Raw genomic sequence first — 26,436 nt, 5'->3', positions numbered from 1 at the left:
ATCTTGAAAGCTGAGGTAAGCTTAATTAAGTGAGTAAAGATAATGAAGCAATCTCAAGACTAGCAAAACACAACAACACTTCTACAGAGTGAGCACAATGGAAGGACGATGGGAGGTCAAATATATATCAGTTGGCTTCGTTATGTAAACAGGAGATTAAAGGTTTGAATAGTCCTGGAAAATTCTATAAACATAAAAATCAGAATTGATCATCTTCCTGTCTCTTTAATATTTTTGTAATTTTTCCCTCTTTAATGTACTTTAAACATTCAAATTCTTGGCCATTCATCTAATACTGTAACCACACAAAATGTGCTAGCTATGCCCATATTAGCTCCCTTGGCCTAAGGTAAATGAACTCTACACATAAAACTATCTATTTTCTAGCTTCCGAGGCTGCCAACCACCTCTTCTCCACAAATTCATCTTCTCCCAGATGCAGAATTCACCAACTTTTTCTATACTTAAGCTTTTGGCCTTTCTCCTGTACCTTCAATTGCATTGTTCTACTTTTGTATCAGCCACAATCCACCAACAATTGATAGCTGTATCCTCCTTCCTGCAGCTGTTTGTTTCTTACATCCGCCTCCCTTTGCTTTGAACTCTACCCTTCTACACACTTTTGTCCAATCTGTTCAGTACCAATGCACTGTGGATTTGTCGCATTTGCCACATAATACGTCAACAGCAGCATATGATACACACTTGAGCAAAAACAATTGTTTCAACCACAAACAGATGAAAAGTTACTACAATATTGGCAACACATACCGCTGTGCGGTGGAAGGCCCTTAGCAAAGGTTGAATGGTCACTTTTCTGCTGCCTATTGCTGTATTTGGGAGTCAAACTGGTACGAATATGGTGAAACCTTTACTCAGGCGAGAAAATATTGATGTAATAATAGCATAAAGTATGCCACATCACGGCACATATTTGCTTTTCCTTTAGGCAACCCTGTCACATTGGTATTCCCCTGCCTCATAATTCCAGTGTCTACGCTTTAGGTCCCTTGTCAAGGGACCTTAACACAACTTCACTGTCACATAAATATACTCTCTTTGTACTGCCTCTCACAACCAACCACGTTTACAACACATTTTGCAGGTCCACTCCTCTGTACGTATATTGATGAATTGGTAATGCAACTAGTAAAGCCTTGAAGGCCAGCGACTCATCAGGACCAATCTGAAAACAAAAAACAGCTTGTGAAAAAATGTTCAAGCCTGCTCCACTCCCCTTAATCTCCCCTCTTTCTCCATCTTTCAATCCATTCATTCTCAGTTTCTCTCCTACTGTCTCTTCTCCATCTCTCTGATCTCTCGCCTTCCTCTCTTTGCTTCCACTCTCTCTCATCACTTTCTGTGTTTCTGTCTCTCCCCGTCTTCTGTGCCACCACTGTGCTTGCTGTCTTAAATCATGGGTAGACGGAGAGAGTGACAGAGGTGCCCGCGGAAGCACTTGGCTTTTAAAAAGCCACTTCCAATAGTTCTAGCCTAGTACTTCATTTGAGCTGGTGATTCCAACTTCGGTCCACCGGCACTCACTTTTGGGGATCACCATTTCTTTTCTTCATTAGACTTTGAGCAATAGCAAGAGAGAGAAAAAACACAAAAAGGGGAAAAGAATTAGAAAGAGAAAAAAACAGCGACAAAGGGAGAATTCAAGAAATAAAAAAAGAACATAAAAGAGTGAGATACAATAGTAGCAAGTGTCTGGTGGTGGATGAAAGAGGCAGGAGGTGGATTTAATACTATTCAGCGTTGGTATTCACCAACCTGACCTTCAAAAGAACCGGCCACGAACTTCTGAACAAAACGTTGGGTCCCGGCACTTACGTTTTTAAAAAAAAAAAACCTGGTCCATCTCCTTCTCCGTACTCCCACCCAGGGGAAATGACTGATACACTAAATGGCCAGTTCACTATGACTCACTCTTGCTAACCCAATGCCTGGATATATTCTATCTGTGATCGCATGACTTCTCTATACACAGTCTCTCACAACACGGGTTCCAAAGCAAGGACAGTTTGTTTCCATTAGGATTTATTTGCTTTTATGTTGCTATATTCGCTTTGTACTGACAGTCATATGGTTCTACCACATACAAACTCGTTTAAAAACAAGAGAGGGGAAAACTCTTGCATAGGCTGAAGGTGAGCTATGCATTTCCCCATGTTTGTTGTGTCCCCCAAGATAGGTGGTACTGCATATATACTTCAACTTTGTAAAGCAGGAAAAGGAGCTTGTCATTAACATCATAAAGTAATGTTGCTGTATTTTTAAGGTAGTTTCAGTGCCAACTAAATATGCACACCTTGTAAACAGTAAATAATAACAATAATGATGTATGTCAACTACTCAGACATCAATAAAACATGAGTGGAAACCTGAGGGTACACTTTACTTTGAATAGCATAGTAAATATGGGAACTGGGAATGCACCCAATTTTGAAATAACTGTACTCGTGTAATTTTCCCACTTGCAAATTTTTTCAGGAAAAACAGGCAACATTTGCTTAAGGACAAAATTGATGGAAAGCATCTCTAGTATCCTGGAACAGAAACTCTGATACCACAAGCTACCACTTACCAGAACCAGTGGAACTCATAATGATGAACTAACACTGCACCGGGGAAGTACTGCACCATGTGTTATAGGTATTTTCCCGGGAAGTATAACCACACCAAGATATGGGCCTGTAGGAATAACTGTGTTAGTTCGTAATTACCACACCTAGTACAGCAACAAAGCCTAGAACTAGTAGAGCAAATGAGATCTACCAGGGAAAAGCAAATTTGATAGGGATTTCAAAATTCACCAAAAAGTACTGATAATATGCATTTTGCATTGCATGTTTATGCACATTGCAGTTGGCACTATAAATATGTATGGTGTCCTCCATCATGAGGTTAGTAGTAGAGCAAAGCATCTTTGGGCATCATTAAGGGTCTGATTCACAAAGTTAAACTGAGACGAAAGTCTAACTTTACTACTTGTAAATGCCCTTTGTGAATACCGAAAGTTGTAAAGTTAGACTTTCATCTCAGTTTACCTTTGTGAATCGGACCTTTAGAGTTGGCAGAGCAGGACCTCCACCATAAATTTGTACAGCACCCTTCATCTCAAGCATGCATTACCCCCGCTTTATTTGGAGTCATGTGATCCAATGGGTTTCCCAACAGCAGAGCCCTAGGTGGCTGCACAAATACAACCTGGTGATTTCTCCACCAAAGTGCCCCCAGAATACAAGTGGCAGTAAACCCACGCTATTTTTCGCTGGGCTACCAACACTGATGTGTCCTCCCTTCTAGGACGACTGTGCAAGGAAAAAAACAATGGCTCCCACAAACAGGGAGAAAAGTCCCTATTCGCCAGAGCCATCTTTTTATTTTTTGCTTTTATGATCCAAACTTCCACATTGAGAATTTGTTTCAGGAACACATACAATTAATGCTGGGTGGTCCAAATAATCATGGCGATTCTCTGTGGTCATATATTCCTTCAGTCAATGCATAGCTTGTAAAATAATAAGTGCTGGTGTCCAAACTTTTTCTCAGGAGCTCATAGCCAGCACCACTGATTTCAGTACTGTTAAATAACAATTCCTTGCAGTCCCAAAACGACCTCATGCTGCTTTCTTCCACTACAATACACTCCCTGCCCCTTTATATTTCTCCATCACCACCCCCTTTTGTACCGCTTTTGGCCGCCATTAGTGTGGCAGGGTATGCTTAGACGTGAGTCCCTTGCTCACTTTGCCACTGGATTCAAGCAAGCCGGGCTGAAGACGGCTGGAATGCCAGAAACCGGTCCTCGGAAGCTTGTTTCCCGTCCAGGGAAGACATGGCTTGGCAGTTCGGGCTGGACTGTTCCCAGGAGGCACAGGGTCAGACTGATTTGCATATAGCCATGTCTGAACTGGAGTGGCAGAGTGGGCTAAAGAACGGTGAAGGATTAAACCCAGTTCTTTTGACTGGGTGGGAGGCTTTGATTGATTCAGATGCTCCGTCCATCACCACCCCCTTTTGTACCGCTTTTGGCCGCCATAAGTGTGGCAGGGTATGCTTAGACGTGAGTCCCTTGCTCACTTTGCCACTGGATTCAAGCAAGCCGGGCTGAAGACGGCTGGAATGCCAGAAACCGGTCCTCGGAAGCTTGTTTCCCGTCCAGGGAAGACATGGCTTGGCAGTTCGGGCTGGACTGTTCCCAGGAGGCACAGGGTCAGACTGATTTGCATATAGCCATGTCTGAACTGGGGTGGCAGAGTGGGCTAAAGAACGGTGATAGATTAAACCCAGATCTTTTGACTGGGTGTGAGTGTTTGATTGATTCAGATACTCCGTCCATCACAACCCCCTTTTTTACCACCCTCTTTTTTACCCCCTTTATATTTCTCCTTCAGGTTATTTTTCATCCCTGGTGTCTCCCTTTGTCGAAGTTTATCCATCTTTCGATTCCTTCGCTTTTTCTCCTCCTTTCTCTTGGTCAAAGTCTAATGAGGCACAGTAAGTGCTGGCCCCCCAAATTGAGTGCCTGTGGGACCCCTGCAACCACTGACTAAAATTAAACACTGCCTTCAGTACATCCACAACACCAGTGGAACCATTGTAGGCACTGAGATCCCAACCTGCTAGGCGAAGATCTTTAAATATAGTAGGTGGTCAATGCCAGAAGAGCAGAGACAAAGGCCCCTGCTTACTTGGAGCATGGCAGACCACCTGTCAAACATGAAATGAGGCTCCTTTTGGGGAGCCCTGATTTTTTTTTATGGATGAGTTGTGCACATTCTGAATTGCCTTTGAAAAGTGTCAACATGCCAACATCCTACTGTGAGCAATGGGGCTAGGTGGGCATACCACACAAATTTTAGAAGTATCTGATAGATTGCTTAAGTGAGGGAGAGCTGAACAGATTGTACCTGTCTTTTCAAACTCTGGGGATTCAGTTTTTAGGGCTCACCTAGACAGCGCATATGCGGTCTCTTCTAGACCTTTTGTTTTCTAACAGTGAGCTAAGATACCAGCCCTTGCTTTGCCTAATTGTCACTCTAATTTCCTTGCTTCTTAGTAGTCTGCAGCAAATATCTTTCTTCCTCTTTATGTTTTTGCTCCTCACCTGGAGCATGATTGCCCTACTGATATTGTCCCATTGCTCATTTTTTTAGGGGCTACTTGTTTCACTGTATTTAAGCACTCTACAAGAGTGCCTGATTTTCAGCTGTCTCCATTGTTGACTTGCCCCACCTCTGTATTCTTCCCATCTGCAGACAACATGGCTTCCTCCCATCACCTTCTTCAAACCAGGTGTTGTCAGTGTCATGCCCTACCCACCCTCCCTCTCTCTGTGTAACCTCCCTTCATCCATGTCATCTCCCGCTCCTTGCCTGCATGTTGCGTTCTGCCTCCCTTCCCTCCGTGTTGCCTCAAGTCCATTCCCTCCTTCCCTCCTGACTCCCACTTTGCAAAAAACAAACCAAAGATCTAAGACGTGGCCAGCACTGACCAAGTCGTAGTGCTCTTTCCCCACACCCTCCCTTGTCTGTGTTGGTCCCCCACACGGCCTCTCTTCCTTGTGCGTTGCATCCAGCCTGCCCACAAACAATGTAAAAAAGTGATGTTATGTGGCCAGAACCGACTGTGTTATAGCTCTTTCTTTACTTTCAGCCATACTGTGCAGCAGCTGTGCTGCTATGCAACATGACTAAAATATAAATGACAAAAGCCAATAGCTCTCTCATAGGCAAGGCCTTTTGGCATTGCCAGTGCTTGTTATATATTGATGCAGTGCCATGGTAACTTCCTGCTACTAGGCAGAAAGATTTCTTGCCTGCAAGTTATACTTCTCCATGCTCTCCTAGTGTAGAGCATACAAGTAGGTTTTTGGGGGATACGTTTTTAGATGACATTTTAGCTATGGTAGAAATGTTCTTTTTATTCTTGTTGTTAACATGCATTTGTTCTGTTTTAATTATAATTGTGCGGTTAGTTAGTATGTGCTAAGCATTAGGTTGAGTCTATTGAAATAAATAAATTTTAGTTAAAGTGTCTTTTTCTTAGTACAGTTTGTGTGTGTGGAATAGATAAGAAGAAAATAGGTTGGTTTCCAATTACCACGGCGTCCCTGGATCTCTGTTTAGGGATTGTTAGTAACCCAAAAGCATGAATGCCACTTCAACCATGTATTGGGTGCGGTTATGCGGGGCTACAATAACATGTACTTCACATTCAAGCGTTGGTTCATTGAACTAAGTTCAATTGTGTCACCCCTGGGTGTGAAAACAAACCTTGTAGTGTTGAGCTAAAGTCTCAGTTTTCTAAACAGTTTCAGAAGAAGAGTGGAACCCAGGCTTGAAGTGACAAAATGCAACACATAACCTGCCTCTGTAAAACAGTGCTTCCTTTACATCATGTCCCTGTGCTCACTGCTGCAAGAATTGTGCAATGATCCTTTTTATTCAAAATGGCTTACGCAAAAATTATAACCATTGCTCTTCCATTCTTGTAGAATAAAGAATGTTTTATGAAGATGGATAATGTGTACACTGATCACTCACAATTCACTTCATTATGCACATACATTTATGAAATAGCTGCCTGTGTTAAGACACGGAGTGAAAAGAAGCAACCGAAAGCTTGAGAGAGAGCAGTCTTTACTGCGTGTAAAAGAAGGTAAAAGAGTATAAAATGCAAAACTAACATCAAGTACACTCTAAAGGGATGACAGAGATTTAACCCCTGTTCTTCTTCCAAAACCTTTTCCTTCCTCTGAATTTAAAAATGTATGGAACCAAAAAGGTTCCGATCTAAACCAATGTGCATCATGGATCAATGTATGATTTACATGAACACCTGCCTTTCAGAAACATTATCTGCACTAAATCCTTCAGTAAATTGGTGACACCAAGCCTGTTTCAATTCTTATACCCACCTCTTCCTGTTCAATCCTGCCATGAACAGCCTTTAAGGCCATACCCATCCCAGATCTCACGACATACTCAATTATATCAAAGCCACTTTTTAGGAAGATGATGTCTTACCATTGTCCTTCATCAAAGCTCTCTCTGAAGATGCTCTCTCATTCCTATTTACCACTGTCAATGCTTCCCTCGCTCAATGCATCTTCACAAAAGCTCTAAAGACAGGCCAGATCCTCTTACTCCTAAAGAAACCTACACAAGACCCTGATGACCTCACCAATTACCTACCCATCACTCACCTGCTATTCTTTGACAAGATCAGTGAAAAAGCAGTCTAAGTTCATCTCCAAGATCACATCAATGCTAAACTTTCTATGCACAACTGCTATGATGGCTTTAGCTCACACTGCCATAAATAAAACATATGTTTCTGGGGCAATAATTCTGAAAATGTTTTGACAAGTTGGCCTGGAAAAACAATTCAAAGTACCCTGCTATTGCAACAAAAAGTATTGATATTGCTTCTGTTTAAAGATAAGATAAATCGCATCAGTAAAATGGCAATTTCAATTAATGAAAAGGTGGTACCTGTGACAGTGCAGTGAAAATGATAAAATAAGTTGACACTTAGGGTGCAAAAAATGTACAGTATGCATATGATGAAATGGTCTTAACCAACCAGATAGCAAATTTAGGTGTAGGAACCCTCAAAGGAAACAAATCACAATGGGTTTCACAAAGGCCAATCAATAATGAAGTACTGGTTAAGACACAACAGACCTCAGAGTTATTTAACAGGGAAATGGGATAGACAAAAAGGTCGTTCAGATTAATGACCAGAAGTACAAATAAATCAGAAAGTAAAAGACAAGAGAAAGTGACTGTCCATGTGCATTTGAAGGCAGGTGCCAAATAATCAGAGGGAGCAGAATGAAAGTACAGATGCCAAAACCATAAATCATTTAGCATAGTAATGTCTTCCAAACAGCATAAGAATAACATAAGCGTAGCTCTGCTAACGAGTGAAAGCCTGGGGGGCAGACAGCATGATAAAAACTAATGGAAGTGCTTTTTTGTTAGCACTTTCCATTTCTGATTTATTTGTTCTTATTGTCATTAATCTGCACAACCCTGCCTCCATGATTGCCATCACAGCGTTTCACCATCCTTATCATACTTGTATACTATCACAGGTACTCTTACACTTGGTGTTTTTAGATTGCTTAAAATTCCCCAAATGCACTTTTCCAAGTCCTTCTTTATTTCCTCATGGAAATTTCGGTTTTATAATTCTGATGTTTTTCTTCTGACATAGGCAATCCATGTGGGACATTGATAATCCCTTAGAAGTTAGACATTGCATTACCTTTTCCCAGGTGAGCAGGTTTGATGATATTTTACTGTGAGGTTTTTATCCGCTCTTACTTTCTTTGTTCTTTTTTGACAATTCCTATGTCTTTGTAGGTGGCTAAATAACTCTCTGGGATCGATGTCGACTAGTATGTCTAAACCACTATTTCATTATTGATTGGACTTTGTGAAACCCATTGTGTTTTGTTTCCTTTGAAGGTTCCCACATTAAAATTTGATGTCTGGTTGTTTAAGACCATTCATCATATTTGCATTGTATTTTTTTTCACTATATTGTCACATTATCACTATATTGTCACATTATTTTTTCACTTTCACTGCAACGCCAAACATAGGACCTTTTCACTGATTGCAATTGTAGTTTTACTGATGTGATATATCTTATCATTAAACAGAACCAATTTCAATACTTTTTGCTGTGATAGCTGGACCCTTTAAATCGTTTATCCCTGCAACTTGTCAAAAAAGAATCTGAATGATTGCCTCTGAAACATATGTTGAATTTATGGCCATCATGCCCTAGTTCCATTTTTCATAATGTTTCAGATCATAATACAGCACAGACACCGCAAATTCACCCATTGTAGATGATACCATCTTGACCACAGATGAAGATGGCCTCTTGCTCGTGATATTGCTAGACCTCTCAGCTACCTTTGACACAGTCGACCATTCCTCCCTCAGATGCCCCCTGGAGTCTAGAATGGGATTCACTAGTAATGTTCATCAATGGTTCTCCTCTTACCTTTTCAACCAAAACCAATTTGTTTATAGGTGAACCTCCTGGTCCCAAAAGATCTCTATCACCTGTGGAGCTCCTCAGGGCTCCAGATATACTCCTGTCATCATGAACATTTACATGTAGCTGTGCGGTGCTCCACTCACAGATAACATCATCAAGATTCACCAATATGTCGAGGATACACAACTCTACTTGAAAGTCTACTCTGCTTCAGACAACCAACAACTCAAACAATGCTTGCACATCATTCACACTTGGATGTCCAATACCTACCTGTACCTCAACTCAATTTTTTGCCTAGAGCAATAAAGAAGATACACAAAGCTCACTCAATTATATGAACATTGGATTTCATGTCACCTCATCACCAACCTCGCCCTTAAGGAGCACATTGTCAAACACAGAGATGTCCTGGTATCCAATCTCTTTTCTAAAGAAAGCCAAAGCATTTCTTCCAGAAAGTAACTTCAGAACTGCTGTTCAAGCCCTCGTACCCTCATATATAGATGGTGGTAATACTATATTTTGTGGCCTCAGGCTCCACACTGGAACTCATTAGGGGCATCCTAGAAACTGCAGCACGTCTCGTTCAAGGTGTGAACAAACATGATTGAATCAACCACATCCATATGGACCTGCATTGGCTCCTGGGCCAGCTTGTATCAGCTTGCAGCATCATTTACAAATCTATGACGACTGGCAACTTGTTTATCTTGCAGACATGCTCACCATCTCTGGTGCATCTCAGCACATCCGCTTCAAGGTCACTAGCAGACTGCACACTAAGAAGTGTAAAAAAGAAAGACAGCAGGCCTTTTCCAACTATGCACCTAGGATTTGGAACAACATCCCAGGATCACCCAAAACAGCTACAATTTAGGAAAGAGTTGAAGACTCACCTCTTTAAAGAACACTACATAACAATGTATTAACTGTCTACAACCTAGTTTCCACTCCAATTACTTGTTGACTTGTCTTTTACCATGTACAGTGCTCCGCTGTCTCATGGCTGGTTCTGCGCTATAGAAATACTATATACCTATGGTGCCTGCCTGTGCCTGCTTCTTAGCTGAAAATCTGTTTCTAATTCTCAGATGGCCATTCAGGGTCAGCTTCTCTTATGCTTCTCTCACCACCCACTCGTGGAGTTCCCAGCCCATTACACAAGTACAGGAACTTCACAAACCAAGTACAAACGAATCTCGTTGTCTACAACTTCCAGGAAACCACTACCCTCTTCTACCACTACTTCTGAGCCATATCACTTTTTCAGTTAAAGACAATACAAACAAATCCTAGCTCCTCCTACTGCCAAACAGTGTTAGCTCTTCACACTGCCGACAAGTGTCTGCTCTTCACACTGTACATCAGTGCCTCATTCCCCGCCTCCCAACCACAGCTTGCATTCCACACTGTTAAACAATGTGCACTAATTCAGGCTGCTAATGCTGATCTACAATTCCTGATCTTCACCACCACCAGCCTCTCACTGCCTACCAAAGCAGGGTCCTCATTATACTGCACAAGTTGAAAATCCCTAATAATGCCAGCCATTGTTCTTTCTTCACTCCAAACACCACGATTCACATCTCAGACTGCTTGCAAGTCTAAGCTGCTTACACCACCAGGCAATATCATCTACTCAGGCTGCTGACTAGTGATATTTTCTCACATAGCCCACCCCTGTGAACGTCTTACGCTTCTCACCAATATCAGCTCCTCTTACTGAAGATAATTTCTAAAATCTCACATCGCCCATTAGTGCATGGTTCTCATGCTGCCTCAAAATGTATGCCTTACACAAGCTCAACCAAAGTCTCCTCTTCACATTGCTGACTTTGTTTCCTCACATAGAACACCATTAGCAATTCATCTCATTGTCTACCAGCGCCTGCTCATGATTTTATTAATGGGTGAAAGCTGCTCAACACCGCTTATAAGGGTTCATTTCTCACACTAATCTATATCGCCTCCCTCTGATACTGCCCACCAGTGCAACCTATTCTCACATTCAAGTAATAGTAGCTGATCCAACTGATCACTCTTGTTAACTTTTCACAGCAGAGCCTGCAAATGTGAACTCCACACACTTGTAGGTGTTTCTCTCTACCCTCCAAAACATGTTCCTCACACTGACCCCCAATGTATTGTACTCACATTGCCAATTTTTGCAACAACCTTACACAGATCACTAATGTTAGCTTCTCCGGAAAACGAGTTTATTGTACTTTTAAGAACACAGAAAGAGGATTTCCACTCCAAAGGAGCACCATGCTGGTATCTTTGCAAAGCAGCGGCAAAATCCTCAGCCAGAACAGGAGGCTGCCAGTGGATTCTCTGCTCTGCCACTTGTTTCTTGCATTCTCAGTTTTTCTTCATCCTCGGGGCTATCCCTTAAGCCCACACACAAAAATGGCGCTTTCTCAATTTGGGTTTGCCGTTCGTGCTTTATTGTTCACAGCAATTGTGAGTTGCTCAATCACATACCGAAAAGTAAATTTAAGAGATGCCCCACCTACCTATAGGTGATTTTCACTTCCGTGCCGGGCTCGTCTCGCTCCCAGATCAAAGCCACTCGGTCTGGGCATTGGTGAACATGCTGGTCCAGACAGTTCACTGTTTACAGTCAAGGAGAGAGAGAACACATCTATTAGATACTGTGTTAAATCGTAATCACCACATGTCAGCGTTTGCCATAAACATGTCAACCTACATGTTTTGTGTGAAATATTCATTTGGGGGGGGGGGGGTGTAAAAAGTGGATTTTCATTAAACTGCTCAGCAGGTTAAAATTGTTTTTATTCAGGTTTCAACTACTGCCATATCTTGCAAGGAAGCATGCTATTGTGTGTCAATGCCAAGGTGTGTCTGAAGTCTGCAGACCTCTGCTCCACCCCCTTCGCCTCATATCTCTCAGCTCATGTTTGGTTTCCGGTGGTCTTGCGAGGGGTTACTGAAAGAGAGGCACTGTTGAACCAGGCTATGTGGTTTCCTGGTGTTCAGCGGATCTGCTGTTCTCTTGAGCGCAAGAAAGTAGTAAACTAGGCTTTGGGAGGATTTTGGGTAGAGTACTTGTACTACCCAGCACTGCTGCAATACAATTAATGGGAGAGTACCATCACTTCTCAAGAGGAAGCAGGCACTCTCAATAGCGAGTACCTGCTCTCAAATATTTCCATTTAAAGCACTGTGGAAGAACACTGCACAGACAGAGGTAAGTGGGTAATTTAGTATGCAACAAGAAAGCTATTAGGGGTCGATTATGAGTCTGGCGGTCCATGGACTGCCAGACCTACGGTCGCAGTGGTCTGACCACCAGATTACTACTTTCTGCATCGTTCTGCAGTGGACTTCCGGCTGCGCCAGAGAACTTCTGTTCCCTGGCAGTGGCGCAGCAGAGGGGCAATACAATATGCTGTGCGGGACTGTTGCAGTCCAGCCAAGCATATTTCGAGTTCCTCCACCGCCAACCTTTTCATGGCAGTAACCCACCATGAAAAGGCTGGCGGTGGGAAATAAAGGGGCCCTACAGGGTCCCCATGCCCCCTGCTATCGGGACGCATTCAGGGGGGCACAACATGTGCTCCCCTGTCTGCCTGCACCCCCAGGTCCAGCATGGCATGGACTTTATAGTCCATGCTGTGCTGGAACATTTTTGCCGTTCCCATCGTGGTGCCCTTTTTAGGGTCTCCCCCGTGGGAACGGCAAAAGGACCGCCCACCTGCACAAGTTCAACTCGTAATCAGGCGTGTGTTCTTTGTACCGGAGAGCCGGTGCAGAAGCACCAAAGTCATAATCAGCCCTTTGGTCTTATCTTACTACTTCTGAAGGGCAATCACAGATGTACAATTCCTGTGCCCCCACTATGGTTTCAATTACAAGTAGCTTGACAATTGATATGAGCCCAGTAACTAGAGTTAGCGTGTCCATCGTAATTAAGTATTCTTGTGTTTTATACAATGATTCCTGCACGGTATTCACTTGCTCAGAACATTATTTACCTTTCCGAATTTACCGAGACACCCAGTAACAGTAATTCTGGGGAGGCAAAAGAATGTGCCTGATTCCGGGATGCTCGCAATAAAGGCCTTTGCGTTCCTGGTTTTGGGCCCATAACTCACGGCCTGGAAATCAACAGCAACTATGGGGGGAAAAAACTTGTATATAGTAGCATAGTCGTCTTCATGCTGGTAGTAACATGCTGCCAGAAAGCTTACAATGGTGGCAATAAAGACATTTATATTGCCGGCATTCCTGGCTCACGGAGAGGTGAAGCAAGGACACGAAACAGCTAGAGATAATAGCCACGTGTATTTGCCTAGCAGGGAAAGGGCTGGGAGAACAAGTTTTATGAACTTTTTTGGCCACATGTTCGTAAACATTATATGCGTTTTAATTATGTTCTACTTATGCCTTTGGCTCATAATTGCGTAACAAGCAATTAACAGCTGTGTCTTAGCAGAGGACACCAATGCCTAAATGCTACATGCCAGAAAATAAACGCCTTACACTCTAGAGCAGATGGAAACATCTTGCTTGATTTAAAAGACATACAGGAAATAGATAAACTCGTTGGTACTTATTTCCACAGTCTTCCATTTCATTAAAGTCATCTTGACCTTCTTTCGCTTCAAGGCAGACAAAATAGGACGCCCAGTAGATAAGGAAGAGCTGACACTATAATAATGTTGGTATCCAACCGACCCGAAGTAGATCACAAAAATACTTGCAATAATTGCTAGTGTTTTTGGAGAGCTATATGTGCAAAGGTTATGGTAAAACCTATGCAATATGCAAATGCATTCATGAGCTCTTCCTGTAACTGTGCAAAATGAACCATATTAACTGTTTCCTGATACTGCAAAAGAACAAATCATAAAAAAAATGTTTCTAGTTAAGTGGTCAGTTTGTACTCCTTCAGAAAAGCTGGTTATGAATGGATATTGTATACGGGGTCATTAGACTTTGGTGAGAAGAGTTCAAATATGCAAGAGCACAAACTGAGCTTACTCAAGATTTTCTTGTAGGTAGTTACCGCCAACAGGCGTGCATGGTGTAACAACCTAGGCAAATTGGGTGCAAAAAATGTTTACTCAATATAGCTCCCAGTTCACACGAATGATGTAATAATTCGGCGGACTATAGCCGAACATTCAATTCTAATGTTATTTGCTCAACTGTGTTTTTTATCTGTTATTATTTCATGGGTGTAAACGCCTCATTCCAAGAGCTGCTGTAATTCTGAGGGCCGATAATGGAGGTTACTGGCCCATCAGAGCTACAAAGTAAGCAGAAACACCATAGATCCGCAGCATTTCATGCTGACATTTTGGCAGCTGAAAGCAGTCGAAATATCGCATGAAACTCAGGGGAGAAATGAGGAATTACAGGGAACTCCGGTCTGGCACTCCCCATTCCTCAAGGGACCCTCAAGGACCAACTCTTGTTCCTGTGACATTTCGCCCCTTCCACCCCCAGCAGTTATCGATGCCCACGGTATCAGTACCTCTGAGGGGACTTGCAGGACCGTTGCCAGGACACTCACACATAGGCCCAAATGAACCTGTAAATGTTTTCTAGTAACTTGTTCAGAATTAGTCAAATGCATATTAGTTATGCAAGGGTGCTGAGGAATAATTAAAAACAGACAGACATCACACATGAGAGTAACAAGTGCTAAATCTTTTTATTTGAAATTGAAAAAATGCATCTAAGCAATCAGTGTTACTGGCTTTGGGAGGTAATAGTTTGGTAACCAGACCTTCAGTACCACTGCTTGCAAGCCTAGCTCTGACAAGGATGCCAAACATACCCTGAGTACCCTAAGAAACCATGCGAAAAATCTACACAACAACTAGTTATGAATGTGTGCCTGTTTAGAAATGTTAGTAATTATGTCCCTCAGTACTCTGTTAGGGATAACTGGAATTGTTAACTTACATAATTGTAGCACAACTCTTTAAAAATACAATAGCCAGGACTTCCGGTGGGAGGGGAACACAGGTGATGACGCGATGTTGACCAATTCTATGCATCTTGAATATTTTCCATGAAACTGCTTTACAAGGTGTAGATCTTGAAGAACTTACCACCATAAACAAACTAGACTCGTTAGGCAAATAGTTGTCGTTTTTTATTAGGCATCTTTACAGAGTTATTTGTGGATTCAGGAGCTCCTCGGAAATCAGAAAGCAAAAAGCTGACAGACCGGGCCCCATATTATGCTGTAGGCCCAACTTACTCCTGGCATTTTCTAACTGCATTGCATTTCTGTGGTCTGGTTGGCAGTGCAGACCATCCTTCTCTTAAATTGTCCGGCACAGCTTGCATTTGTATGAATTTCCACTTTGTTGGCCTGAGTAACCCTTGATGGCTCAGTATTCGGGTTGAAGGGCAACAGCTTTCATCTCATTCTGCTCCCACCTTTCAAAGCCCACGGTACCACTGGCATACAATGCATCCAACATTCAGGCACCGAAGGCCTTGATGTGCAGGAATGCAAGTGGAAACCAGGACTTTTGGTTTATGGTTGAGATTGAAAGAGACCACACAATCTCTGGATTGAGACAGAGTTCATAAACTGCTGCCTATTCTCTTGATATGTTACCATTCCAAGATGAACACTACTTGACCTGGTCCCAGCGAGAGTTTTAAATACCTCTTGCTTTTTTCTTTCAAACAATGACTTTTCTGAATCAGCCACTTGCTCACATAACTACCCTTGTGAACTACGGAGTGACTTCACAAAAAATCCCCTTCAGCTCAGCATCCCTCAAAAAGAGGTATGCATCTCTCCATTGCACCCAGACTTCTACACCCTCAACTGCGTGTCTGCATGTAACTTGGGCCAAGCAGGTTGGCTGACACGTGGAAACAGTCCAGGAGTGGTGTATCACTGCATTGACGGCTACCCAGAAAGGCTGATCATTGTCACCTCGACCTGAGGGCTCTGCTAAGCATACTTTGTAAGAAGACATACTGTGATCCTACAGGGGTGGAAGTTGCAGTTGGCTTGGGTTCTGATTGGTAAAATGAGCTATCCTTTCACTCGGACCTGGGGAGCAGCCTGCGAGTGGTAGAAGTCAAGGCAGAAGATTTAGAGGCGTGCTCTAGGCAGAACAATATAAGAATGGCTGGAACACTTTGTAGGGCAGCTGCCTGTTACCCTCCTCGGCAGAGACATATCCTCGAACGTGTTAATAGTAGAGCGAACTCACTGCTCGTTAGCCCTTGGACCGCTGCCAGGGGCCCCTCCGTGTCCCATTATTGCCAAGCTACTTATTTACAGGGATCCAAATGTAGCTCTTCGTAAATCCAGTGAATTGCAAACACTGTCATGAGGGAATGGACATCTCCCTATACCCGGACTTTATGCAGAAGGTGCAGGAGGCTCAGCATCTGTTTCTGCAGGTAAATAGGACGCTCCGAGATCTCAATCTGGATTATAATATGATGTATCCTGCAAAGCTACTCATACAAGCAAGTGGCAAAGTACATATATTCACTGATCTGAGGCAGGCGCTGCAGTTCCTGAAGAAAAGAGAATGTGAGAGACCTCAAAAGCAATCTCCAAGTTCCCCTGCTTCACTGGGGGATGCCACTCCAGAACGGGAGGAGCAGTAACTCTGTGTAGCAATCCTGCCAGCTTTACTGAACAAATAAATCCATCGGTAGAGCAAAAACAGGCAACCTGACAATTAATTATTGGTTAATTCTAAAGCCACAGTGACACAGGCCGGTAAGGTAGTATGCTCCTACTGCATAAGGATAAAGCATGGCACAGTAGGTTAATTAATGGGCTTCTACTAGTTTGTTTAGATCAATGATCTAATGTGCTACTATTTGTATTACAGCGTTCGACAGACATTCCTTATGCGAGAGGATGAATGTGATCTTTGTCCTCCCATCTAGTCACATAGCAGTGACAATCATGATCTGGGGTTCAATTGATAACCTTTATTTTAACAATCCCTGACAATTTCTGGGTAATTTTAGGTGGAAATTTTAATTGCCAGTTTGAACCCTTGAACGGCTTGGCCACAAGCATCTCTAGTGAGGAGGATTCACTTTGGGTTATCCCAGAGCCCAATATCTCCCCCATTCAGGCTTGGACCCCATTGGTGCTACAGAGGCATACCCTGACATTGAGTTTTTCACTTAGAGCTTGCAATGGTCGCACAGTATCTGACAGCCCAGGCAAGTACGCCTACAACAGACAAGGGCAAGCCTCGACCATAGACTATATCCTGGTAGACACCAAATCGTGGCATAGGGTACTCGATTTTAAGATTATCCCTCATCACGATAGTGACCATAATGCTCTTGTTCTAGAGGGTATTCCACCAGATGCCAGTAATGCACCTGAAACATTATCACCACCTGACCCTAGATTAACAATGACCAACGGTGGGAGGAGAGTCCGCTGGGGGGAATTTTCCCAATCGCAAGAGTAATTGGCTTCTGTATACCAACTGATCATTTCATTTCCTGCGGCTGCGAATCCACTCTCAGTGAATAATGGTACCTCCACTTCCCAAATTAGAATGTTCAACAACCATCAAGAACTGCTCTCCACCCTGGCAACCTTCATTTACACCAGTAAAGGGCCTAGGTTGACTAGAAAACCACAACATCCTTGGTATAAAGAATGTTGTGGTGTAGCCAAGTCAGCTATTCTGAATGAATGAATGAATGAATGAATGAAATTAATTTGTAATGCGCAAACTTAGCCCAACGGGCATCAAGGGGCAGTGCATACATATACATTCACAGAAAACAAGATACTTTAATGATAGGCCTGAGAGAAGAGCCAAGTCTTCAAAAGTTTCTGAAAGATGGCCAGAGAGGGTTGGTTAGAGAGTTTGGGAGGAAGATTATTCCACAATTTGGGAGCTAGGATGGAAAAGGCTCGTCCACCCCATCTAGCCTTTTTGAATCTGGGAATGACAAGCAGATTTCGCGAGGATGACCTTAGGGATCTATTAGGAGAATAAAGACTAACAAGAGTCTTTATGCCTTCGGGGACAGATCCAAACACAGCCCTGTGGGTCAAACAGATGAGTTTGAAGGAAATCCTGGCATGCATGGGAAGCCAATGGAGGTCCTTTCTGGCTTGTGTTGCAGATGAAAGCCTGGGCAGCATTAGGGCCATCCTAGCAGCAGAGTTTTAGACCATCTGGAGACGATGTAGGGATTTCTTGTTTAAGCCCCCATATAACGCATTACAATAGTCGAGCCTGGAAGATACCAGGGCGACTGTTGCCTGCTTTCTAGTCGCTATTAAAGCAAATGATAGTTCAATAATCAGGGAAGCAAGGGCAATCTATAAAAATGCCATTGTGAAGGCAAAAAGCAGCTGGGAGTGCGAGAAATGAGACTCCCTTAGAAATGCATCAAACAACCACGACAGGAGGGCATTTTGGACCGTGATCAACACGGGATCCCCAGAAGGTAAATCGGCTATACAAAGCAATATTGTAGAGGAATTCTGGAGAGCACATTTTAAATCTTTATATCTATTAGCAGAGGATGAAGATAGGTTTGCAGTTAATCCTCCCATCTCCCCAGTCATCCCTCTGTTTTCCCTAAAGGAGATCACTGAAGCACTGGGCAAGATAATACCAGCCAAGGAGCCAGGGCTGGATAAGATCCCTGGGACCTCTTCCATTCTGAGCCTTCTGTCTGGGCCCCTTCTTTGTGGTCCTTGTTCAATGCAATCCTCCAGGGCATGGCGATTCCCACCACCTGGGCTGGGGCTAAAATCATTCCAATTTTCAAAAATGTCTCATCCCTGCCAATTACAGCCCCATTAGCCTCTTAGATGTAAGTCAGAAAATATTTGCCTGCGCACTTTTGGGGCAAAAACAATGCTGGATAGAGGAGCATAATGTTCTCACCCCCTTCAAACTGGCTTTAGGGCTGGGTTTAGGGCATAGATCTCCACAATTGATTACATTTTCAGATTGCAACTCCTCTTATGGAAATCTCTGATTATAGAGGGTGGCAGTCTATCTAATATTTGTGGACCTTAAATCCGCATTTGACCTGGTCACGAGGGATACATTTTGGGCTATATTATTGGATATGGGAGTCCTGGAGTACCTTTGCCACCAGGTGAAACATTTACATCAAGGGAATTTTACACTAATTAGGCACAGCAAAAATGGAGACCTCTCAGCTCCTTTTCCAGTAGAGACAGGTGTTCGCCAAGGCTGTGTCTTGGCCCGACCCTTTTCTCCCTTTTCATTAATAGCCTAATTGAGTCACTGACTGTCGGAAAGGATATTGATGCCCCCAGGCTAGCGAACCTCAAAATACCAGCTATGATGTTCACAGATGACACCTTCCTGCTCTCAAAATTGCCTATGGGAATTCAGAGGGCACCTGATATCTTTAGTGTCTTCTGTAGAAACAGGGGTTTGGAGATCAACCTTCAAAAAACAAAGTATATGGTATTTAATGCGAACAACAGCACACGCCCAAATCCCTGTCTAGAAGGAAGGTAGTCGAGAGGGTATCTATCTTTGAGTACCTGGTGATTACGCTTAACCCCTTGCATGCTGCCGCGATACTGCGTCTGTGTGGCAAAATCACGAGTGGGCGGGTTTATGACAGCCCCCAGCCGTCATCAGCACACGAGCGCCGTAGTGCATGACGGATAGGGGCCGTCATCAGCATGCAAGGGGTTAATGAGAAAATGGACTGGGGGCACGGGTAAAGAAAGCAAGTCTGAAGCTGGCCCAAACAGCGGGGTAGCTCAAAGGCATATAAGAGCTGCACTCACAAATTGGTAGGCCCTGCGGTAGAACAGGTCAGGGGTGCCATGCTGTATGGAGCTGAAATTTGGGGGCATTTTTCATCAGGCTCTCTATTGCTCACAGAGAACACCTTCGCTAGGCAACTCCTGGGCATCCCCTCTAGCACCCCACTAACTCCTCTCAGAATGGACCTCGGGATCAGACCGATTGCAGACGAAGTAGCCCTTAGACCTCTTTTATTCTGGCAACGCTTGTGGAGCAATCCCGAAGTTTTGGGCCTGCAAGGTGCGAGAAAACGCCCATGGCTGAAAAACATTAGGAGCACATGTGTGAGGCAATGGGGAGGAGCAATTTGTGGAATACTGCAGAAGAAACCTGCTAAGCAACCCCTAGAAAGGCACTTTTAGAGTCCTATAGAGAATACAAACTGGCCCAGCTTTGGAGGGGGGGCACGCCTCATCGTTTAACCTTCAGGTTTCTGGAAGTAAAAACTTAATATAGGCTACAAAAGGTGCTGAACAAAATTTTGCCGCTCTTAACGAAGAAGCTATTCCTCCAATTTAGACATGGGGTGCTCCAGCTTTGTTAATTTACTAATAAGTGGGCGGGCGCTCCTTGTCCGGTTTGCCCAGTGTGTGAGAACGCAGATGAAACTGAAACTCATGTGTTATTTTTCTGCCAAGGTTATAGGAGGGCAAGGTCCTCTTGGCTATTAGTTATGTAGGAACCTGGAGTCCAGACATTGTTGTGAGGTGTTCAGACTATGATACCGATATGCCCATTGTATTTTCCATTTCATACTTTTTATTCTCCATGTGGTGTACTCGCAGAGCCAACTTAACCACTTGGCTGCTAGGCGTTTCCCCCCCCCCTGTGCTGGAAACTGCCATTTTAGTGGCACCATGACGAGTTCAGCTCGTCATCAGCACACGACACCCGTGGGTGATGACGAGCTGAGCTCGTCATCAGCATCGAAGGGGTTAAAGAAGAGCTTATAGGCCTGCCCAGTATAGTACTACTTAACATGCTAACTGGGTCCTGTACTTCCTCATTCTTTTAATAAATTAAATCAACTGATGTTCTTTACGTTCAGTACTACTATCTTAAGCATCAAGCGCTCCACACATTTCTGCTTGTTTTAAATTGTCTCTTTTTAAACCAGATGTTGTAAAAAGCTTGGTTTTTTTCCCTGTAAAAGCATCAGCCCCTTCTTCATTTGAGTCCTGTCTGGTTTGCATGGGCCCAATCCCAAGCAACAACCTTATTGTAGCTGAAGCTTTGCACATGCACTTTTTCTCTCTCAGGAACTGTAAGCCAAGTCGGCGGCTCTATGCTATCATATGGATCCTTTTTTAAATTTGAATGTTTACACTTTTTTCCGGACATTAATAATGTCTTTTAATGAGACTGCCGTTTTTAAATATTATAAATTGACACCTTGCTGCGCAAAGGCTCTGCTTTTGTATCTTTAAAAAGACTATATCTGATTGAAGGTGTCCTTTTTTTTTAAACTTGTCCCATTGTCTATGCACATGCACTTTACTGATCACTACTTTGCGGCTAATGTAAAGACCATCTGTTGTGTGCATATTGTACAACCTTCTTTAGACTGGCGAGTAGAGGAGTTGACCTCGCCAACCTAAATACTTCGATAGGAAATTCATATACATATATTCGGTCTTACATAGCTTTATGGATATCATCAGCACGTTGTATGTAATGTGTTGTATCTATTTTATTTGTGCTTTAATGGCCTCATAGGCCGAAAAAAAGATTTATGGTACTGATACACTCTTGAAGGACCCTGCAGGGCTGTCCCCTGGTATATGCCCTGGTGTCGAGGCCATTGGAAAGTGCATTGAGAGAGTACCACGGGCATAGAGGATTGCGTTTTCCTGGTTATCGCCTTATTGTCTCTGCATATGCTTCTATCTATTTGAGATTGGGGAAGACATCTCACCCCAGTGCTCACGAAGGTGACTCGCTTTGAGAAACTTTCGGGCTTAAAGATTAACTGGGCCAAATCGATAATTTTCCCTCTGACTCCATCCATGACACCAGTGGAGCTGGATTTCCCTTTACAATGAACCACAGATCCTGTACGTTATTTAGGAATACAAGTGCCCACTGATCCTGAGATAGTACTTTCTGACAACTATGGGAAGGCAATCTGCAAGTTGTGATAGGATGTCACTCATTGGATTCATCTGCCACTCTCGTTGATGGGACACATTTCACTCCTGAAAATGATTGCTCTTCTCAGATTCTTGTTCCTGTTCCAAAATATTCCGATGCTTCTTCCAAAACATATATTTGATACACTTCGCTGATTGCTAATAAAATTGGCCTGGGCCGGTAAGCAACTAAAGGTTAAATGGGATACTCCCAACCTGCCATACTCTATGGGTGGTCTAAATCTTCCAGACTTAGAGCTATACTATAGAACTGCCCTGAGCTCACACGCATATTCCTGGATATATGGGCCTCAGGCTTTACCACACTTACACATTGAAAGGGTGGCTGCTGATCCCGAAACTCTCCCTTAGAAGTTGTTCCAAACCTCAAATAGGAGACACAGTACACTATACTCTATAAATTCTACAGAGTGTGCTTGGCGTAATTTACTAAATAGGCAGGCAGGAGCTTTCATGTACTCCCCTTTAACCCCTCTAGAATGGTGTTCCTGGTTCCCGTCTAGATGAGAAAGAGAAGTTGTCCTAGTGTTAAGGAAATTGGGCATCACCAAGATAGAGGATCTCTTTCAGGACGGAATGGCTTAGAAGTGGGAAGACATATTGGCAGAAAGATATGAACCCTCGCCCCTCACACAATATCAATACCATAGAGTTAGGCATGCACTGCATGACCTTTTAGGCGACGATATGCAGGAGCCACTAGTGATGCCAACGCTCTCCTATATCATATGCTCCACCACACCTGCTAAGTTGGTGAGCACCGTTTATAATCTTATGCAAGAATCCAGGAGACCAAAATTAATGAAAGCCTGACAGGACTGGCAGAGAGATCTGAACAAAGTTATAGACAACTCCTGGCGATATTGCTGTGAAATGACTAGACACATTTCACTTAATGGTAGACACCGTCTAATCCACTTTAAATATCGCAATAGGATTTATTAAAACACCAGAGGGAGTATGTAGGTTTGGCTTATGGGACTCAGCAGCATGTCACCACTGCATGGAACGTGAGTCTGGGTTTTTACATGTAGCCCAGTATTGCCCCAATATTTCACAATTCTTGGATGAGATTTTTCACACATTGAACAATATTACGGGCCTCTCGCTTACTCTAGACCCACTCCTTGCCTTGCTGGGATATAACAAAAGAATAAACAAAGAGGGAAGATGATTACTAGCAATGGGCCTACTGCTCGCCAAACGCAGAGTGGCAATACGCTGGGCTAAAGGCCCTGTTCTGACATTAGACGATTGGGCTAAAGATATGCTATACTGCAATACTCAGTCAGACACATATAGTGAGTTACTACCACCACAGAATCACTTCAAAGGTTTTTGGGGATTATACTAACAGTACATGGTGGGAAAGGAAACTGGAGAGCCAGAAGGAAGCAAATGAAATTAAGATCAGAAAGGATACATGCTCGACTACATAAAAGGTAGATGTCATACACAGGGTAAAGAGGTTATATATACCTATCCACATTCATGATAAGTAGAATAGACGGTACATGTTCCTTCTAACCACTAAAATGCTCTGGTTAAGGATATCAACTCTGTTTGTAATAAAAGATATGCGTTGTAGGTGATTGCCGTAGAATTGTACTGCACCCAGCCAATGTAAAAACGTATTGCACTGTTTGACATTGTAAAAGCATTAAATAAAATAATAAAACATAAATAAATAAATAAAACTTGGGCCAAGCAACTACAAAACAAGGACACTACTCAAAAACCTACACACAATAAACAAGTAGGAAGATGACCTATGAAGCAGGCCTCTGCCCCCAATCTACAACTGAAACAGGAAAGGAGGCCTTTTATTACACACCCCCTGCCTACAATGAACAAATGCAGAAGACCCCTGTAGAAGACCCTACAGCTGGACCCTGCCTATAGGTACAGAAGGGCAAGATGCTCTCAGGTAGAGCTTGGCTCCCTGCGCAGAATGACTTGGCAGCAACAAAGTCCTGGAGGAAGAGACTATTTCCACCAAGCATCTGAAACGACACTGCACAAGGGGCCAATGGATTTGCTAGGCATCACCTTTGTCCAACAAAAATGGATAGCTCAATGTTTGAAGTGATTATGCAATAACAAATTATCAGTAAAGTTCTAGTATGTTCAACGGATGACTCTTGCCATTCTAGATCAGGTAAAACAAAGTTATTTTCTTGAAACAGATTTTGCATCAGACTTACAGTTTGGTTTGAATGTGAGGACGAGATTTTGCACTAAAATTTGCCTATTCAAATATCTAGCATGCATTTTTAAATTAAAGTATTGAACTTCACACCAAGTGTCGTGTGTTTCCTGCATGGCCCATTGTAGTTGTTCCTATGTTGGACTAACTGTGCATACTGTGGGCCTCATTTTTCTTCCCACACGTAACTACATAAACATATTTTGCTTTTGTGCCACATTGTACTTTCATACTGTACCTGCATATGTTTTCTTGTTCTATACTTTTGCTGGGATTTAGTCCATAGAAAAGGGTCACACAGCAATGCCCCCTGTTATTTTTTTCTGGTTAGGCAATAGCACCTAGACATAACACATGAATGCAGCTGTTGTTTATGTGCACACATGTCCCATCATATAGATGAGTACATGAGCAAAAAATACACGCATGGAACAAGAGTTCTGAGACAAGAGCACTGCGTCTACTGTGATGTAGAACATCCATCTGTGAATGCTATGGTACAGGATCTGCCACTAATACCAGAGATATATAACCATTTAGCTTCATTAGCAAGAAGGGGGATTTAGGTTGCTTTGTCCTATAAAATATTAGGGATTTTCATGAGATATGGATTATTAACCATGCTAACAGTATTTTTAGTATGCATTTGTTTTCTATATGTGGCAGGTACACTATGTTTCAGAGCAGAATAGTTTAAATAAATATTCCAAACTGCCTTTGTGTCTTCTAGTTATCTTATTGTGGATGAGTACAAGTGATAGAGTGAAAGGGTGCGTCCTGTTACCGCGATTCCTGAGAGGGTCACGAGTATTCTGTTCTGGGGTGCCAATTTGCTTGTTTCTCTAGTAAGGTTAGGCGGGCAAGTGAGTCACTATAGCTAGTCAGACTCGGAGGTTCTGAGGTGGTATGGTAATTCAGTCCCTACATAGTGATGTTCTATGGTTCTAAGCACAGTTTTGTTCTAAGAGCAGAATCCCTGCAACATGGCACCCAACGTTTTGTCTTGTACTTACTTGTGGGAACCCTGAGTAGTGCTTGTACTTGTCCACACTAGTAATAATTGCAGTAATAGAACAGTAGTAGTAATTAGTGTAATACTGTTCCAATTAAGCCTGGAAGGGTGAACTTCGGTCTGTTGGCAGAGTTTTTCACACTCCGTGCTCGCGGAGTTCTGAAAAACCCACGTTTTTTCCTCACTCTGGCTCGCCAACAGTAAGTTGGCAAGCACGAGCGGGGAAAACGCAACGCTAGACCATTTCCCAGTGAGATTGCTCAACAGGGGCGGTCCCGGATGGTCGCTACAACTCAGGTTGAGAAACCTTCTATTCGCATTGAGGAAGCTGCAGCTCGAGTAGAACTTCTACTCGAGTGGCAGATAGAAGTAGCGCCCTCTTGCACTGTGAGAGATGCCGCTCGCACTGATTTTACAGTGTGGAACGAACACCAGGCACTAAAAATCACTGCGGGTGACACAAGATAACCCACTCTGCTGCTCGGAGAACTCTGTGTAGCTTGGTGGACTTTCGCGTAGTGGAACTCCACTTCTGCAGAACCCCGCGAACTCCGCCCAGGCTTAATACGAATATCAGTAATAACAGTAACCATAATAGTAATAAAAGTAAGGATGGCAGTAATAGTAGTAATAATAGTCATAATATTAGTTACATTAACAATAATAATAATAATAATATGGGCAATATGTTATAATCATTTTATGTATTTGTACACTTATATAGAACACTGCTACCTGCAAAGGGGTCCTGATCCTAAGGGTAATCTGAAGATTGAGATTACAGTCTAATGGATTCTATGAGTATGCAGAATGAGGTGCGACAAGCAGTCCCATTGTTCAGGCGGCTATTGGGATAAGAGGGGAATCTGTCCTTCCCTAGTGGAAGAGAAATACAAATCCCCTCTCTTTGCCATCCCGATTTTTCCATATCATCATTCATGGATTTGTGTTTAGAAGGGACAAATTGTGAAGCTGTTCACTATGAGGTGCAGCTAATAACTGTATAGGTTGGAATTACAATGTTTGAGTTTTATTTCCCTTTCCTGAATAGAATGTGGTCTGAACAATAGACAATGTAAAGATCTGTGTATTGGTTTTGGCTGTCGTCATGATGTGTTGTCGATGAAATACGGAGTGTATAGCATAGATCCTTGTGAAATGTTAGCTTTTAAACTATACATATATTTTAAAAGAGCTCAAAATGTAGGGTTGTCGGAAGTTACAATGTGCATCTGC

General features: G+C 42.9%; 1 protein-coding gene across 1 annotated transcript in view; it reads right to left on the bottom strand.

Annotated features, from left to right (window-relative positions):
- ACSS1 (acyl-CoA synthetase short chain family member 1) overlaps window positions 1-26,436 on the bottom strand; it is a 1,180,850-nt gene that overhangs the window by 982,801 nt on the left and 171,613 nt on the right. Inside the window, exon 2 of the mRNA XM_086927145.1 lies at window positions 11,550-11,646. Within this exon, the coding sequence (XP_086783271.1) occupies window positions 11,550-11,646 (97 nt within the window). The remainder of the gene's footprint in view (window positions 1-11,549; window positions 11,647-26,436) is intronic.

Source organism: Lissotriton vulgaris, chromosome 6, assembly GCF_964263255.1.
Source record: "Lissotriton vulgaris chromosome 6, aLisVul1.2, whole genome shotgun sequence".
Taxonomy (NCBI): Eukaryota; Metazoa; Chordata; class Amphibia; order Caudata; family Salamandridae; genus Lissotriton; species Lissotriton vulgaris.
The sequence above is the reverse complement of the archived record's forward strand: the minus strand, read 5'-3'. Positions and strand labels throughout refer to the sequence as shown.